The following is a 16441-nucleotide window of genomic DNA, read 5'->3' as shown; positions in this document are numbered from 1 at the left end:
TTTTGCCCCACAAACAATACGATCACAGTTTGATCATTTCAGCACAATAACATTTGGAAAGTGTACAGGAGCCATTATAAATAATGATTTCATCTCAACTTATAAAGCGTGAACTCAGCCAGCGGTTCCATTCAACCATTCAGACCGAAAGGTAACACAAAGTGTGCGGAGATCTCTTAATCCCTTCCAGAAACACAGGTCTGTGTGTGTCCACATGCAGATCGAGACCTGCCTGACACCGCGCTAAGAACCACTGAAGAAGAACGTGGTGAGCCTAGCTCGGTTTCTCATAGCCTTGCCGCAAAGTTTATCCTCACTCTGTGTAACCCACTGTGAATATGGAGCAATGGCTGTAATCTGCTGGCACGTACATTTTTGGTCTTAAGAGATTCATCTTGTTCCCTGCAGCACAATGACAGGTTGCCAGCTAATAAAAGCTCCTCAGTGGAGTGCACAGCTCATCACCCTTTACTGTAGCCTCACAACAGAGAAGCTGCAGGGGGAGTGTTCGTACTTATCTTCTTAAAACATCTTCTTTTATTAGTCACTGCTGTTTTCACTGCACACTCTTCCTATTCGGCCCTGTGTATTATATAATCTCTTTTAACTATGTACTTTTTGGCCTCATAAATTACATTTGGCTTTATATATGTGCAACAACGAAGTCCGGACATATGAGGGGCTGTATGTGAGAATACAAATGTCGGGTGCTCTTGACATTTTCCGGAACTTTTTCAACCAGAACCCCAGTAAAAGACTTGAAAATGTAAATGTGAACTCATGTGAGTATGTAGCGGGACAATGTCTGTTCACAGTGGACGAGTGGGTGTGTCGGGGACGTTTCTTACACCGAATAGACCAAAAAGCTAAATATTATTTAAACTGAAGAACAGAGCAGCAGGACATATACAGACCCCTGTGCAGTAATTGATGGGATTGTCCTCCTCTATAATAAGTCCTTGTTTGTAACCTTTACTTCACAACACCTCTGCATTTTACTATTTTTACCTGTGTCCACCTTTTTTCCTCCCTCATCCTTCACCCTTAGGATGACATACTGCTCAACCTCCAAGTGTCCTTTTATAGCCCTTCTGTCTTTTGTCTTTCTGCGGAAGACTAGTTTTCTTTCTGGGCCCACAGCACATTCGGTGTCGCCCTAGTTCTGCGCATCTTGTTCTAACACCTCGCCTTATCTCGTCTCCTCCATATCCTTCCTCCCTCCGAGCAGCGGGCACCCTTTTATTTAACCTCGGCACAATTCAAAGCTACACTTCCTGTCTCATAACCGTTATCAGCCCGTCTGAGAAAAAAAACTGATCCGAGGAGACCCCTCGTCGCACGGCCCCGTGGATCCGTGTCAACACTGCATCCTGGGATATTTGACAAAGGAGAAACATCAGCTTTATCTTCTACCGCTCACATTTACAGCGTATCTCATGAAATCTATAGGGATATTAAAACAACTTGACATTTTTGGACGAACCCAGCCATACCAATTTTAAGAGCCTCAGATAATCCTCCAGGTTAAACCACCTGATCTTTGTGACCCTGTTGTGGGAAATCAAAGTGGAACGTCAGCCTGGGAGCCGATCCTTCATGTTGATCTATGGCGGCGCCAAGCAGCAGCGGAAAATCAACAAGAAGCCGTGTGGGAGTGGCTGCAGAGATATCGATCCTAAACTTTATGACACACACACGCACGCTCTCTCTCTCTCTCTCACTCACCTTATCGCTCTAATCCGTGTATTATATACCAGTTTAATAACACTGTTACTGGCAGCAGTCCAAGCCTGGAGCATAACATCAAACTTCCTATAGAATTCAAAATAACCTTGTTTGATGTTATGGTTACAGTGTCAGTAATTTTAACAGTCAACAAACTGTGTCCTTGGATTTTTTTTTTTAACTTGTCCATAAAAGTGTTGGACGAGCATTTACGCTGGAGCAGACATGGACGTCTGACAACATGATGGACGTGAAGTCGTTTCACGGTGTCGGAGAAGACGAGCACCAGAGGCGACGCCGAGCGTATCGAGCCGAAGACTCATTTCAAAAAGCTCTGTGTCAAAGCAGCGTCACCGCAGGACACCGGTGCTTCTGGCGGCACATCATTCATTCTGTGCGGCTGTTAATACAAACATGTCTTTTATCTTTTCATCTTTCTGCGGACGGTGGCCACAGGATGGATTGTTCTGTTGTCATGGGTACAAAAGATCAAAATGGAGGGTCACTGTTTGATCGTTGGATTCAACTATTTTTTCAGAATATGTTTTCCAGACTCATATTCCTTCATTTTTCTTTACTTGGGTTTCGATTTTTCATTGACATTAATTTGTTTTATAAATGTTGGGTTGCTGCTCTGGTGTTCATTAATATTAAACCTTTTATTTTGTAAGAGTTGTCCTAAAAAGTACTATTTCTGATTTCTGTTCAACCCAGCAGAAGTATTCAGCTTTAGAGTCTTTGCTTGAGTAAAAGTAAAGTCTTACCATACTGTACATATATACCTGTTTAGAAAAACTTAAATATTACTGCAAATGTTATTCTTTGTTTAAAAAGGTGGAGGACATGATATCTAAATTCCACTGTGCAGTTTTTCTTATGACGCCTCTTTTTCATCTTGAGAAATTTTGAGAGAAGTATATTGCAGGTTATTTAACAATATTCACAGACAAGACTTCACAACAACAGTTTAAATGGGTTTCAAATTATGCGGTCGATAAATTAACATTGTGAGCGTATATACACTGAGATACTAAATCCGGTTTGGATTCCTTGAAAATCCTCCTGCTGACAGACGGACTCTAACTGACACACGCAAGCACAGACACATACGATCAAACCTACAGACTCAGATTGTGAACATGATTATGGATAAATAGTTTACAATAAGACTGTCATCCCGCCGTCACGCACGGGTGGTCAAGTTCAACAGCATAAATGGATGAAGTCGTATCTGCGCGCACAGTAATTCTCACCTGTGATGTGTACCTGCATAGATACACACATACTCTGGTGAGCAGCTTTGCATTGTGGACCGGCATCAACAGCCCGAATCTGTTCACAAGTATTTTGCCCGTCAGTGATGCTTGAGCTCTCCTAACCTGACCAGCAGAGTTTGGTCCGAGTCCAGCTCCTCTCTCACAGGCTTCTAATTAATGGGAAATCTATATTTCCTTAAATTAAATGTCTTCACACTAACGTTCCATGTACTGTCAGTACAGTCAGTACAGTCGGATGTTACCATATATGTGCGATGATGCAGCATGAGCGCTCTGGTTCTGGGCTGGGTGGTAGGTTGATGCCTGATCCGAGCGAGTAAACACATGTTAATACCCTATCAAAGCATTGCACTGATGCAGCGCCGCAGCCGAGAGACGGGGAACAATAATATTTCCCTTGAATGTTTACTCAACCCTTGGAGATGGAAAACACCTAACTGGTTGCGTGACTTTATCTTGAAGAACTACCGTAAAGGTATCTGGAGGCTCCGCCGAAAGCCTCGGCAGTGCAAAAAACAACATGCACATGCACAAGTGTAATTTATTCCGGTGTCAGTCTTATGCAATACAGGAGCATTGATGTTCAGGTTAGTGCATGATAACATAATGACACATTGCACAACACAAAAATTGTATAGCAACAATTGTGGAATTTATATACAGTGCATGGGAGTTTATTTTCTCTCATTTGGTGTCACATGGTGCCGATAGACTGCAGTGGAATTTGCAACTTTACCACATCAGTGCCAACTGTTTGTATCAGGGGCTTCTCACCACTGGCATGTTGATTACGTTGGGTTTCTGTGTGGTTCGCGGTACGTTTTGGCTCAGAACGCCGTTGCCCCTGTGATAGATGAGCTCGTTCCAGCCCTGACTGTAAATCTCAGAGAACAAAGCTGAGTATTTGAGCTTAGCTGCCCTGATTGTGATTAAACTGCTGGCCCCCTCCCCTCCTCTGAACAGAGGCACAAACAAACTTTGTCTTTGTGTCTCGCACTCGACTCTTCCACCTCTTCTCCTCCGAATTCTTATTCAGATACTCCCCTGGACGAAGGGGAATACAGGGAAGAAAGGCTTTTTCTCTGCATTTAGAATAGAGAGGTGTGAGAGAAAAGAGGTGAAAGGTGGCTGAGGAGCGAGGGAGGAGACGCTGGCAAGCATCCCAACCTTTCTGCAAGTCAAGATTCGACACTGAGGCTCAAAAGCCCTGACGCAGCCTAGAGATATGGCCCTGGCTGTATCCAATCACGTGTACACAGAGCACAGAGGATCTGTATCCCACAAATAGAAACAGAAATACATGAGTATTAACATGCCTGTGTTGCATATGCATGTCCCAGTGGCTGCGTTTGACAATGAAACGACAACCAGTGACCAACCGACAGAAGCCAAAGCAGTCACCTCGTGGAATAAGGTCTCCTTTGCCTCCGGGCTCTTCAACACACAGATATACACACACACTTGTTGAAGCCGGCTATGCTCTGTGCACGTTCAAGCCAGGAAATCAAAAGCCGTTTGTATTCGCAGGCCGTGTTTGGAGGAAGAGTGTCGGCCAGTTTCCTGCGCCCACATCACAGCTCAGCCCAGAGGCCCTGGCAACAGCCTCGCACCCCCTGTCCGCATCAATAAGGCCACGCCATTGTGACGGACACAAAAGCTGTCTTAGGATTAAGCCAGGAGTAAAAGGTGCCACTTTGTATTCCTCCCTCGTCCCCTCACTTCCTCCTGGCAGTGTTGGAAAAGAAAGTTAACGGTAGCACACACTCAAGAGAGAGAGAGAGAGAGAGAGAGAGAGAGAGAGAGAGAGAGAGGGAGAGAGAGGGAGAGGAGGAGCAGCAAATTGCCAAATCTCAAATGTTGCCAACAGTGTCCGTTCACTCACAACAGTCAACATGAGTCTTAAAGAGTTACCCAACATTTTTTCGAAGAATTCTCCTCCTCACATTGTCGGGCATGTTTTAAATATAAAAAGGATTTATTGACAAAGATACACACGTGGCCCCAGATTTCCTGTACAGGCGTTTCACTTCCTTTCTCGTGACAGTCGATGACCACATTTCAGATTTACAAACGTATTAGTAGAGACGTCAAACATCTATGGAGTCCAGGGTAAAATATATATATTTATATATATATATATAGAGAGAGAAAGCTCCACAGTAATTTCTCCAGAATTACTACAACAGGTACAAAACAACGGTTATCTACCAAAGCCCAAACACAGTGCAGAATTTACTTTGAGGTATCTTATACGAAAAACAATCTTCAATATTGATGGAGTCACATAGCAGGTGAGTGCGCGTGTGTGTGTCTGTGTATATGTGTATTTGTGTTTAAGCGAATAATCCCTGTACTGTAAGAAACAGTTCGTTAAAACCTGCCACTGATTGTATTTAACACTGAACTCATGCACCAAAGGTTCTGGGTTTAATGACTTGAACAAAAAAACTGTTGACAACACAAACTCGTCTGGAACGTCACGACATTCTGTACAGTACACTTAAAAAAAAAACAACATTCATCATAGTATCATATACACAAAAATACTGTATGTATTTTTCTTTTGTTGTTCTGTAGGGAACATGTTGACAAGGAGATGGGGGGGGGGGAGACTGTGGTACCAGAGACAACGGGGACCCTTAACCTCAGAGCTGTCAAAATGAAAAACTGGTCGACCACGTTCCTGGCCGAGTCAGTAATAGATGGAGAACGAGAAGAGGAGTGATAGGTCGTCCTCTGAGCAGAGAGTCCCCGGTCATAGCGCATTACAACGTCTGCATGGCACGTCCATGCAGCAATCTCACCTTCAGTGCATTTACTTTTAAAAGCCGTCCAAGGTACACCTCCTTAACCACAGAATTACCACCCGCTTAATAGCTATTGATTAAGCATCAGTTCAGTGGCTGGAGAAGGTTCTATCCATTCTCACTTCCTGGACAAATGGATTGCGTGGGGCATTACTCCCTGTATAGGAACCTGTGGCCCCGTCCTGCCCGATCATAATGTTCATTCAGTGAACACAAAGTGTAAGAACGAGGAGTAACGGCTCTTACAGCTTGAGTACAATACGTGCACGGGACCATACAGTACTAAAGGTTATCAACACTGACAGGCTGCAAACGAGTGACTGTTATCACAAGGTTAAATTAACTCTTTTTCCTACAGTTCTATAAACCGATAAATTCTACAGACAGCCTTCAGTCCCGGACAGTGCAATTATTTATTTAATACTGAGTCCGTCCGGTTTTCTTAAGCTAATAGAGATCCACACCCAGTGCCAGACACTCAGCGGTGCCCAATCACAGCCTCCGATCCCCGTTCTCCACATACTCGGCCAGGCTGTTGAGTGCCGTCTCCTCGCTCTTGGACTGAAGCACAGTGTCCCCCTTCCTCGAGGTCTTCTTTGTGGCCCGCGACAGCTTCCTCCTGAAGTTGTCCCCAGCAAGGAAGTAAAGAATAGGATCCACGCAGCTGTTTAAGCTGGCCAGCCCCCGCGTCACCTGGTAGGTGGCGTAGACGCGGTTATTGAAGTCGCACATGTCGGGGCCCTGGAAGTACAGCCTGGCCCTCATGTTGAGGTTCTTCATCACGTGGAAAGGCATGTAGGAGACGGCGAAGACCGCCAGCACGATGATGACCAGGTGGATGGACTTCCGCCGCAGGGGCGCGTTGTTCATGTCGTTGCAGATCAGCGCTTTGACGATCATGCCATAGCAACAGAATATGATAATGAAAGGGATGCAGAACCCGAACACAGTCAAAGTCATGCTGTAGATGAAATAACCTGGTAGCTCATCCTCGCTGGTGGTGTCGTAGCAAGTGGTTGCGTTACGCTTCAAGCCCGTCCTGGAGTAATACAGGATGGGGGAGATGGCCATAATGACCACCACCCACACCAGCGTGCTGGTGATGACCGCGCTTTTCTTCTTCAGTCGACCCAGAGACTTGAGCGGGTGCACCACGCCGGTGTACCTGTGGACGCTGATGCAGGTCAGAAACAGAATACTCCCGTAAAGGTTCACGTGAAATATGAAGCGCTGTAGGCGGCACAGGACGTCCCCGAATATCCAGTCCGTCTTGTTGAAATAGTAGAAGATGAGGAAGGGCAGAGAGAGGACGTAGCAGAAGTCAGCCAGGGCCAGGTTGAACATGTAGACCGAGATGCTGCTCCAGGGTCTCATGTGGCACACGAACATCCAGATGGCCAAGCTGTTGCCCACCAGCCCTGTGATGAAGACCATGATGTAAACCGTGGGCAGGTAGTAGAACTGAAAGCCGGTCTTGGTGAGGGAACATCCTCTCGTGTGGTTGTGGAGATCCGTGACATTGAGCAGGGAGGTTAAGTTCAGGTCCGTGGTCATGGTGTCAGGGGCAAAGGCGGGTCTTTGTTCTGCAGGGGAAGGACAGATGAGGACACATACATGTTATTATCTTGCATTTGGTGTTTTAATGTTTAAATCATGATCACAGAATATCAGATCAGATCGGTGTGGCAGCTTGGTTTCGATGGCGTTTGCATGCCAGAGCAGTGGTGCGCATGAGGAGGCGGCGTTCACTGCTCCAAAGTTAATGTCGCTGAACGCACAATCAAATTCACACGCAAACACACACACATACACACGCACGCACACCCACATTGCAACACTCACCGCTGAGACAGATTTTTATTCCACATTCCTGTAGCCTTCACAGTTGGAAAGGATTTAAGTCAGCAGGCGGATGGGGCGTTACGCGCGGCGGTCAGGTGTCTTCATTCACCTCCTCGAACACCGTTGGAAATTGTTGGTAAGTTGCGATATGTCCTTCGGCTTTTACGCGGACTCTCGAAGGGAGAAGTCTGGCGTCGGCTCGTCACGAGAGAGGCGACGGTTTCCCAGAGAAGCGGCAGCGGAGAGGGACGCAACAGAGACAGCTGCAGGCTCTGGCACGAAAAGCAGGAATTGTGAGCAGGCTGCGTAAAGCGAGAGGAGGCTCGTTGCGTTATGGAGAGGGGAGGTGCGCGCAACACACACACACACACACACACACACACACAGACACTGACACACACACACACGCACCCACAGACTGAGCTGCTTCCTTTTCTCGAAACGCGCTCTTTCTGATCCTCCCTCCTCCCATTGGCGCCTTGACAGATGTGACCTGCCACAGCACGGGAGGGAGATGACTGTTGAAATGTGAATAATCGCCTCATTATCAAGAATAAAGATGACTTTAAAAGTTATGTCAGACATGTCTTTATCTATGGCAACATTTAAGATTTAGTTTGTGTAGATTTGTGGTAATATTGTGCGTAAGATGTACAGAATTAAATTCATTTTTATCTGATTTAGCTTTGATTTGCCGTCACTTCACAACACACAGTATCTCAAGGCACTTTAACGGTCAAGACTTTACAATATTATGGAGAGAGACACAACAGCACTGAACGTTGGAGATCGAACTTTCTCCAGAGTTTCTCCAGCCAGCCCCCTGGCAACGCTGCCAGTGAGCGGGTGTGTTCAGGACATTTCTGGCACAGGACAGTTGCAAAAAGATGAAAAAAGAGAAAACAGATATCTCAGGATGAAAAAGCGTTGCCACACACGCCAAAGGAGATGTCAAGAGAGCTTTTGGTGATAAGGTCTGACAGCGGTGTGAATGTGACGTCAGCAATAACATGTTATGTTTCATGGAACTTCTGCATGCTGCACCACACATGTTCTGAGTCCCAGCAGAGAATCTCCTGCTGAGTCCTGAACCAATTCTGTGGACATCCTCCGGAGTTCATGTCTGACAGCAGCTAATGTGAAGAGAGTGGATAGCATTGCTGGTGCTTTTATTTTGAAATGAGAACTTTTAGGCCCCAGAATACAGCGAGAACTACAGTTTCATATACCTCTGCTAAAGCCCAACAGCTAACCCCCCCTGATGAGGCCAAATTTAAATACACCCGATCTGGATTTTTAATACGGATCATCTGGACCAAATTGCTAAAACTCATGAATCTCATTCCTGTGAACATGCCGTATTTTTTTCATCGAGATCAATTCTCTTATAAATCGAAAGTGAGTGAAATGCGCCATTTTCACTCAATGTTAAAGAAAGTGATAATAGAATCCAGGATCCGCCCCCTGCTCCACATCTGCACCAATATAGTATGGTTTTCCCTCTGAACCATGCTGCATCCAAGTATTGAGATAATCTGTACAGTAGTTTTTGTGTAATCCTCCAACGTACAAAGTAAAAACAAGGTAAAAACCAGTTTGTGTTTAGTTGGCTTCTCCTAAAAAGCTGAGGCCGACAGTTGGACGTGAGACAGCAGCCAAGGACAAAGGCAGGGACACAAGACACGGGAGAGGATGGTGGAGAATAGTGAAGGGAGCAGGCCGCGGAGTGAGAGAGCCAAAGGTTAAATGAATTATGCTGTGATGCCGAAGAACTTAAAGATGGTGGGAGCGGAGCGAGCCAGAGCTGCAGCAATAATCTAATGGATGTCTTTAATGGGAGAGAGTAAATGTCCAACATGAACTTGTATCGTGGTCCATCAGAGGATATTAGCTGATTGAGTTTTTTGTTCTTATAAAATGTGACAGGGAAGCAACATATGAACAACGTATGAAAATATGCTTTACATTTTCCACAATTTCACATATAGGCCTAGTCCCCTCTTTAACTGGGACAGTGTCTAATACAGCTTTCGATTCCAATATACTGTAACAGTTCTTTGTAAGAACATTTCTCCAACATGTTATAAACTCTACAGAACTTAAATGAGATAATATGGTGCATATTAAAAAAAAAGATCTGATAAATCCTGATTAACTAAAAATCGGTGAAGAACACAGTGTCTCCTTGACATGGTGATACCGCTAACCAGACGTTTCTAGGAGAAGCCTTCTCTCTCCCTGTACCTGGCTGTGTTGTGGGCGTGCCAGACCAGCGGCGAGGCAGTCTCATGTGTCATCGTGATGTCACAGGGGAGCGGCTGTGGCGGCCCGGCTGTTGACACAGTGTATCATGCGTCTCAGGAGGATTCTTACATCAGCTCCTGGCTCCATCAGCAGAGTTGTTAAGTCTATATTCACAAATCCAGAGTCTTGTCTCGACTGAAACCTCTCTAATTTGGCTCTGCTTTTCTTTATTAGCATGATTTGGCATGTATAATGCTCAGATGTTGTGCTAAGGATTGACTAGAGGTTTTGGACTACAACTACATCACTTCATTTGAGATATTCACTCTTATAGTCGCAAATAAAATCGTATGTGCTCCATTTATTTACTAACATCTATACGAATACTTACCTCCACCTCTTCCGATATCTCAGAAGTAATACCTTTGTATATTTGTATGGACACTGTAGTTGTAGTTATGTATTTATTTTTTGGCTTGTCATATTTCAGCAGGGGCCTGGGAAAAGAGCAGCTATTAAGTTGCTAAAAGGTTTATTTCAGTATCTGAAGGAAATCTGCCTGTGGCAGTTTACTGTTACACTATCAGCACAAACCATCTCATACTGAACATCTATCAAAACACAGAGCGTGATGGAATGAGTCCCTTGTGGTTTATCCTTTGTCTGCAAACACAGCAAATGTACAGCTGCTGGCATCGCGGCAGACTTCACTCAAAACAAATTTCTGTTTTGTTTGCGGACACTCATTCCTGAAACGGACCTGGAGAACAAGTTCCACTCGTGACATATGAAGCTGCACATTCAGCGCTGTCCTTTGCCAACTGCAGTCTCTGTTATCTTATAGGGCATGAAGTTAAAATGAAAAAGCTAAATAATCAATGTCTGGAGGCAGGGTGAGCTGAGTTCACAAATGCTTCCTGCTCCTTCAGTCACATTTCCTGTCAAGGACCCTTTTCTATTTGGCTCTGAACTCCACTTTCTGCCCCAGACTCTGACAGGAATAGAGACATATTGGACACGGCTGGATGTGCACTGCAAGGTTAATTTAAATGTGCTAAGAAGTGACATTTGTAGGGTCAGTGTGCCTCAACCTGTTAAATGGGCTTCTGCTGGGTGCTAATAATTGTATTACATTTCTAAAAGACATCATATAAGGATTTTACCTTTGACTGAAGAAGAAATAATTGTGCTTTAGGGCTTTTGCTTGGCACCAAAAAAAAAAAGAAAAGATTTCAATTCCTAAGCTTGGGTTTTCTAAGTTAGTGCTCCTTCCACCTTTTGGTGCTTTCACTGCAATGTATTCACTGTGACAGTCCTGTTATCACCTCCGCCAAGGTGCTTGTGATTTTGCTAGTTTTTCTGGCTTTCAGCCCAATTACTCAAAAACTACTGCACTGATTTCTTTTAAACTTTGTCAAGGGGGTTGGTTTATGACCCAAGAAACAAATCATTTGCATTTTGGAGCCGATTCAGATTCTTTTTCATTTTCTTTACCATAACGAGATCGGACGTTAGCCTCAGCAGGGGTGAGTGTTCTCTGGGTGATGCACACCTTGTCAACAGGTGAGTAAAAGAATGAGGTCAAAAGAAAAGAGAGAACTTCTGAGCGTAACAAGTAACACCAACATTCTTCCTACGAAAGCTGAGGCCGCAACCACCAGTGAAAGAAGAAGTTAGATCACAAATAACTAAGAGAGCAACAGAAAGAAGCTGAAACAGGGAAGTGGGGATAGAAGCTCAGACAGTGACCAGCACAAGTATCCAACATGGTTCCTTAAATTTATATATAGATGGAGCTTTTGGAATGAGAAACATCACAACCTCTGTCCTACGAATAAAGATATATATTTAAAAAGGTGGTATGGTCTGGTATAACCAGTGACTGATGATGGCAAATGTTGGTAAACTTAGGACTTAGAGAGTTTGCAGTGTCCTCTACTCGTGCTACTCTTATATTTTATCATAATTAATTGAAATTCAGTATTTTTATGATTTTAACAAAGACGAATCAGTGTGTTCTTCAATGAAAGGGAAAAACCCCAGCAAGGGTGCGGCCTGCTGAACATTATCTATGGATGAAGCTTCGTGGACTTTCATTTACTCCGCTCACACTGTCACAGACTTTGGTGAGTCATGGTTCCCCAGTCAGATCCAATCCATGTCTGCGGAAGCAGCGTGGTCCTGCACATGCTTCCAGGTGTGAAGCTGGATAAGGATAAAGTTGAAATTACCTCCTGCAGCTCCGGCACCGTCACCCAGTGTAGGGCACGGATCACCGCCCTCGAGTCCACAGCATCCTAACCGCCGCTTCATTTGGTCTCAAGCGTGTAAAGAGCGTGAAGTATGTGGCGGGATGCGCGACATCATTGCCGACACTTTAAAACACATCATTGCCTGAGAAATACAGCTGAAATACATCAGAACAAAAACACTTTAACAAGCCCACTGGGTGCTGTAGTGATTCAGCTGCATCAGTGAGTTCAGTGCCTCCCCCAGAAGTCTCTAGACTGATTGGACGTAATACCACTTCCCCTCTTGTCCCAGATGGAATCAGAAGGACAGGCATAAAACGCAGAAAGGAAATTCTATTTGTCTCAGGCTCTGACCTGCATTTTATTTACTTCCTGCTTCGCTGGCTCCTCTGACAGCCCAGTCGCTGTCAGACTGGCGACGGCGAACAGCGTTTCCTGCCTGTGTCATCCTCATTAATCGAGGTTGAATGGAGATGTCCACTGCTATGCGGAGTGATGCAAATTGGACTCTAAGCTGCATTAGCATACTTAGACCAGCGTGCCTCTCATTAGGGAACTAAAATTTGATAAATAAGTGGATTTGTGAGAAATGTACTTTCTTCTCTGCTAGTCCAGAGGAATGTATCCCAGTGGGTCTAGTTTGTGTTTGTGTTTTTTTTTTTTTTTATTTCTCTGGTTTCCTTTTTGTTCAGTTTTTACTCAAAATTTACTTGCACATTTATTGTTTTCTTCATCCTTCATCATGCCCATAGGAAGACCAGTTCAGACACACACACACACACACACACACACACAATTCCGTTGAGCATCTCCACTGGTTCTGATCTCTCTTATCAGCCGTCCTACAGATTAGGCTGCAAAATACTGAGTTCTTTATTCGTCTCTCCTTTACTGTCACTCTGCATCACTCAATTGTCTCTTATTTGCAATTTCTACCCTCAATTCATCCTGCAGCTCCACATCCGTTCCTCTCTTCTGGAGGTGAATGACCCACATGGAAGCTCTCAGGAGCTTGTATTGTCTCGTGCGTTTTCAGCCCAAACACTCGTTACTACGGTGCGAGAGCAAAACATATAGCGACGTCTGTCCTGGTGTCTCCGATTGGCTGGCCAACTCTTTGCCTGGGATGACATTGCATGGCTCACTTGGCAACATTTTTAGCAATGTGAGATCCAGGCCTTACAATGTTATTCAGAGGAAGCCAACACAACACAACAAGCAGGCATGTTGATACAGGGAAGAAAAACACTCCCTTTCAAGATCAGATCAGATAAGATAAGAACTCTATTTTGCTCCAGAGTTACACAGACTATTGTCATAGTATTTAAAAGAAGGGACATTTTTAAAGTACAAAGCTTTATGAGGAGTAAGAGATGGTCAGTGATTAAATAAATATCAATAAAAGTAAGATAAGTTACACAAATATTTAAAAGAATGAACTAAAAGCTAGAACAAAGTAGTAATAGATTTTTTTTGTTAAACATGACAAACAAGAAGCAAGTATTGCACATGATATCAGTACAATACTGTAGATTATGAAAGTCATATCGTACATGAAATAATGAAAGTAATATTGCACATATAGCACATGATAATGAAAGAGTGATATTGAACATGATGTTGAGAAGTAATATTGAATGTGGTATTCATAAACAGAACGATTTGTTTTACTCTCAGATGTTTTCTGCCATCCCTCCTGCAGGAAGAACCTGGACCAGGAAAAGTTGTATAAACTGTGTTCAAGTTATAACCATAGTTATAAGAGCAGTGATGAGAGCAGCAGGAATCATCATTAACAACAACAACAACAATAATAAAAGAAAAAGATAGTAATAATAATAATATATCAGGGATCATGTTCATATTATAATATTTATATCTCAATATGGTGAAATATGATTAAAAAAAAATGAGGACAGTGTGTTTAATCCACAAATAAACTCTCTCAACTCACAGTGTGTTTATGATAGATAGGGACCCATTGAACTGCTGTGTAAACATTTAGATAAACAGTTTACTTAAAGCTCCAACACTTAATATTCTTTGCATCAACAATGGATCACAGCATCACTTATATCAAGATTAAGATGCATTTATTAGTCCCAAACACATGCACAGACATGCAAAGGCACACTAATGCAGGTAGGGAAATTTAACTTCTGCTTTTGACCCATCTGGTGCAGGACACACAGAGCAGTGAGCAGCCATGTATGGTGCTCGGGGAGCAGATGTTGGGGGAGTAAGGTACCTTGGTCAGGGGCACTAGACAGGGTAGGGAGACTCTTGGATTTTTTGGACAGATCAATCCAGGTTTGTCTTTTTGTTGTCTCTCCGTGGAGTCGAACCAGAGACGTACCAGAGACCTTCTCTGCACATAGACAACCCCACAGAGACTATTCACAGAGATCTGCAGGTCCCATCAGGAGCATTGTGGCTTCTTTGAGCTCATGGTTTTGGTTTCACGGTTCACAGGGACAGTTCTGCTGTCAGGTTTCACTCTCATCGGGGGTGATGCCACCTGCAGTGGGCGAAAAGTTAACAAAATAATTCTCTAATATCACTCAGACATTAAGACCTGGTTCCCAACAGCTAACAAAGAGAAGCATGTAGCTGCTGATACAGAGACAGATTTTCACCTCACAAGTAAGTGAAGATCAAAACAGACAGACCAGTGAATATTGGACTTTAGCCAGATGGTCACAAAACACTAAATGAATCTTAATGTTTCATGTTGAATCTCTAAACAGATGACTGTGTCCTGACCTCCCATCAACGTAAAGGTGACGTGGCCCCACAGAAACAAGCTGTACCTTTCTGCTGTGAAACACATCATCACAGTTGGCTTGAGAAGTTTCCTCTGACGTTCACAGCTCATATAAAGATCCCCCCCCCCCCCCCCCCCTCCTGCTCTCCTGATTGCCCGAGAACCTGAATTCACACTGGATGGACCTTAAAAGAAAGGTCAGTTAAGTCAGGTGCACACTTTAGCTTTCTGTATACAGATCTCTCTCTCTCTCACACACACACACACACACACACACACACACACACACACAAGGTCAGCTGCTCCCCAGGGGTCCTCTGACTGCTACTGTGATCAACAGGCTAAACCCTATGACCAGCCCCGTGTGCAGCCTCCACTGCACCTTCTCTTCTTCTTTTTTCAGCTCCCACCTCTCTGCCTTCCAATCACTCCCTATATCTGCATCTCCTATATCTGATATCTGTCTGTATGATGGCACAGGATCATTTTCTTTTGCTGGTCCAAATCCAACAACAGATTTGTCTATAATCTGATCAATGCAGTTTAATGTCACGGAGGCCTTCCATCGAGCAGAGAAAAGGTCAGTGTGTCCATTCTGTGTAAATACCACAATAACGTAGTTCCCAGACTGTCAGGCCACTTCCTTTTTGTAATTAAGTCAAAGCATTTTTGTAAGTCGACCATTATGTCAAGACATTTGTTCCCATGCATGAGAATACAAAAAGCTAAATCTGGCTTCGTTTTTAAGGATGTTTGTGACCAAAGTATGTCACAAAAGTTCACTTCAAGCGGACATCATGAAATCATCAAAACAACAAATTCTAATGCGTAGTTATTTTAAAAGATTTCTCACTAGTGTCAAACTTTGAAAATGAAAACACTAACGTAAATACAAACTTACTAATTCGTCGAGCAACGCTCCAAACCCAACATATACCATATGTCATGACAAGAAGATGACTGCTCAGCTTTGAGGTGTTCAAAAAACACAGGAGTGGCTCATAGTTGAGCATTTCTCCAGGCGACCGTTCTGTAAATGAAAAACTTTTTTAGAATAAATTAAGTCGTTGTTATCATCATTATTATTATTATATAATTATAATAATTATAATAATGACTAAATGCATTGGCAGTAGGCAGAGAGACGACAGTTTCTTCAGGAATGGTTCCAATGGTTCCAATTATACAGATTTAGATCTCACTGCAGTGGGAATGAGGAGAGAAGACGGTCACACTTTTTTTTGAAGTACCTAGATAAGAAAAGGCTTTATAGATAAGTGGTTGTCCTGAGGCCTTTTGTCCATGAGAGGAGAAGCATGTTTAAGATATAAGAATGAGATCCTGCCTGGGTGACGTGACCATTGGATTTTAAATGTGTATTTTCCAACAGCACAGAATATCTGACGAGACATTGAAATTGGAGACACATCTGTCTTAAAAAAGGGGAATTTTTATAATTTCACAATATTAATAAACCTTGTCTTGAATCCGCCTGAGGGCTCACGTTTGCCCGACTGAAATGTTTGGAAA

At 43.6% G+C, this 16441-nt stretch overlaps 1 protein-coding gene across 1 annotated transcript; it reads right to left on the bottom strand.

The window, feature by feature from the left end:
* Positions 1 to 4954: 4954 nt before the first annotated feature.
* p2ry1 (purinergic receptor P2Y1) lies at positions 4955 to 8048 on the bottom strand. Its single transcript, XM_062386808.1, has 2 exons — positions 7652 to 8048; positions 4955 to 7392 (listed from the first exon to the last, which is right to left on the bottom strand). The coding sequence occupies exon 2, from the start codon at positions 7361 to 7363 to the stop codon at positions 6302 to 6304; it is 1062 nt and encodes a 353-aa protein (XP_062242792.1). The 5' UTR covers positions 7364 to 7392; positions 7652 to 8048; the 3' UTR covers positions 4955 to 6301.
* Between the last annotated feature and the right edge of the window lie 8393 nt (positions 8049 to 16441).

This window comes from Platichthys flesus, chromosome 4, assembly GCF_949316205.1.
Source record: "Platichthys flesus chromosome 4, fPlaFle2.1, whole genome shotgun sequence".
Lineage (NCBI taxonomy): Eukaryota > Metazoa > Chordata > Actinopteri > Pleuronectiformes > Pleuronectidae > Platichthys > Platichthys flesus.
The sequence above is the reverse complement of the archived record's forward strand: the minus strand, read 5'-3'. Positions and strand labels throughout refer to the sequence as shown.

Excerpts from the sequence above, each read along its gene's own strand:
- p2ry1 (XM_062386808.1), bottom strand. The coding sequence starts at position 7,363 with ATGACCACGGACCTGAACTTAACCTCCCTGCTCAATGTCACGGATCTC.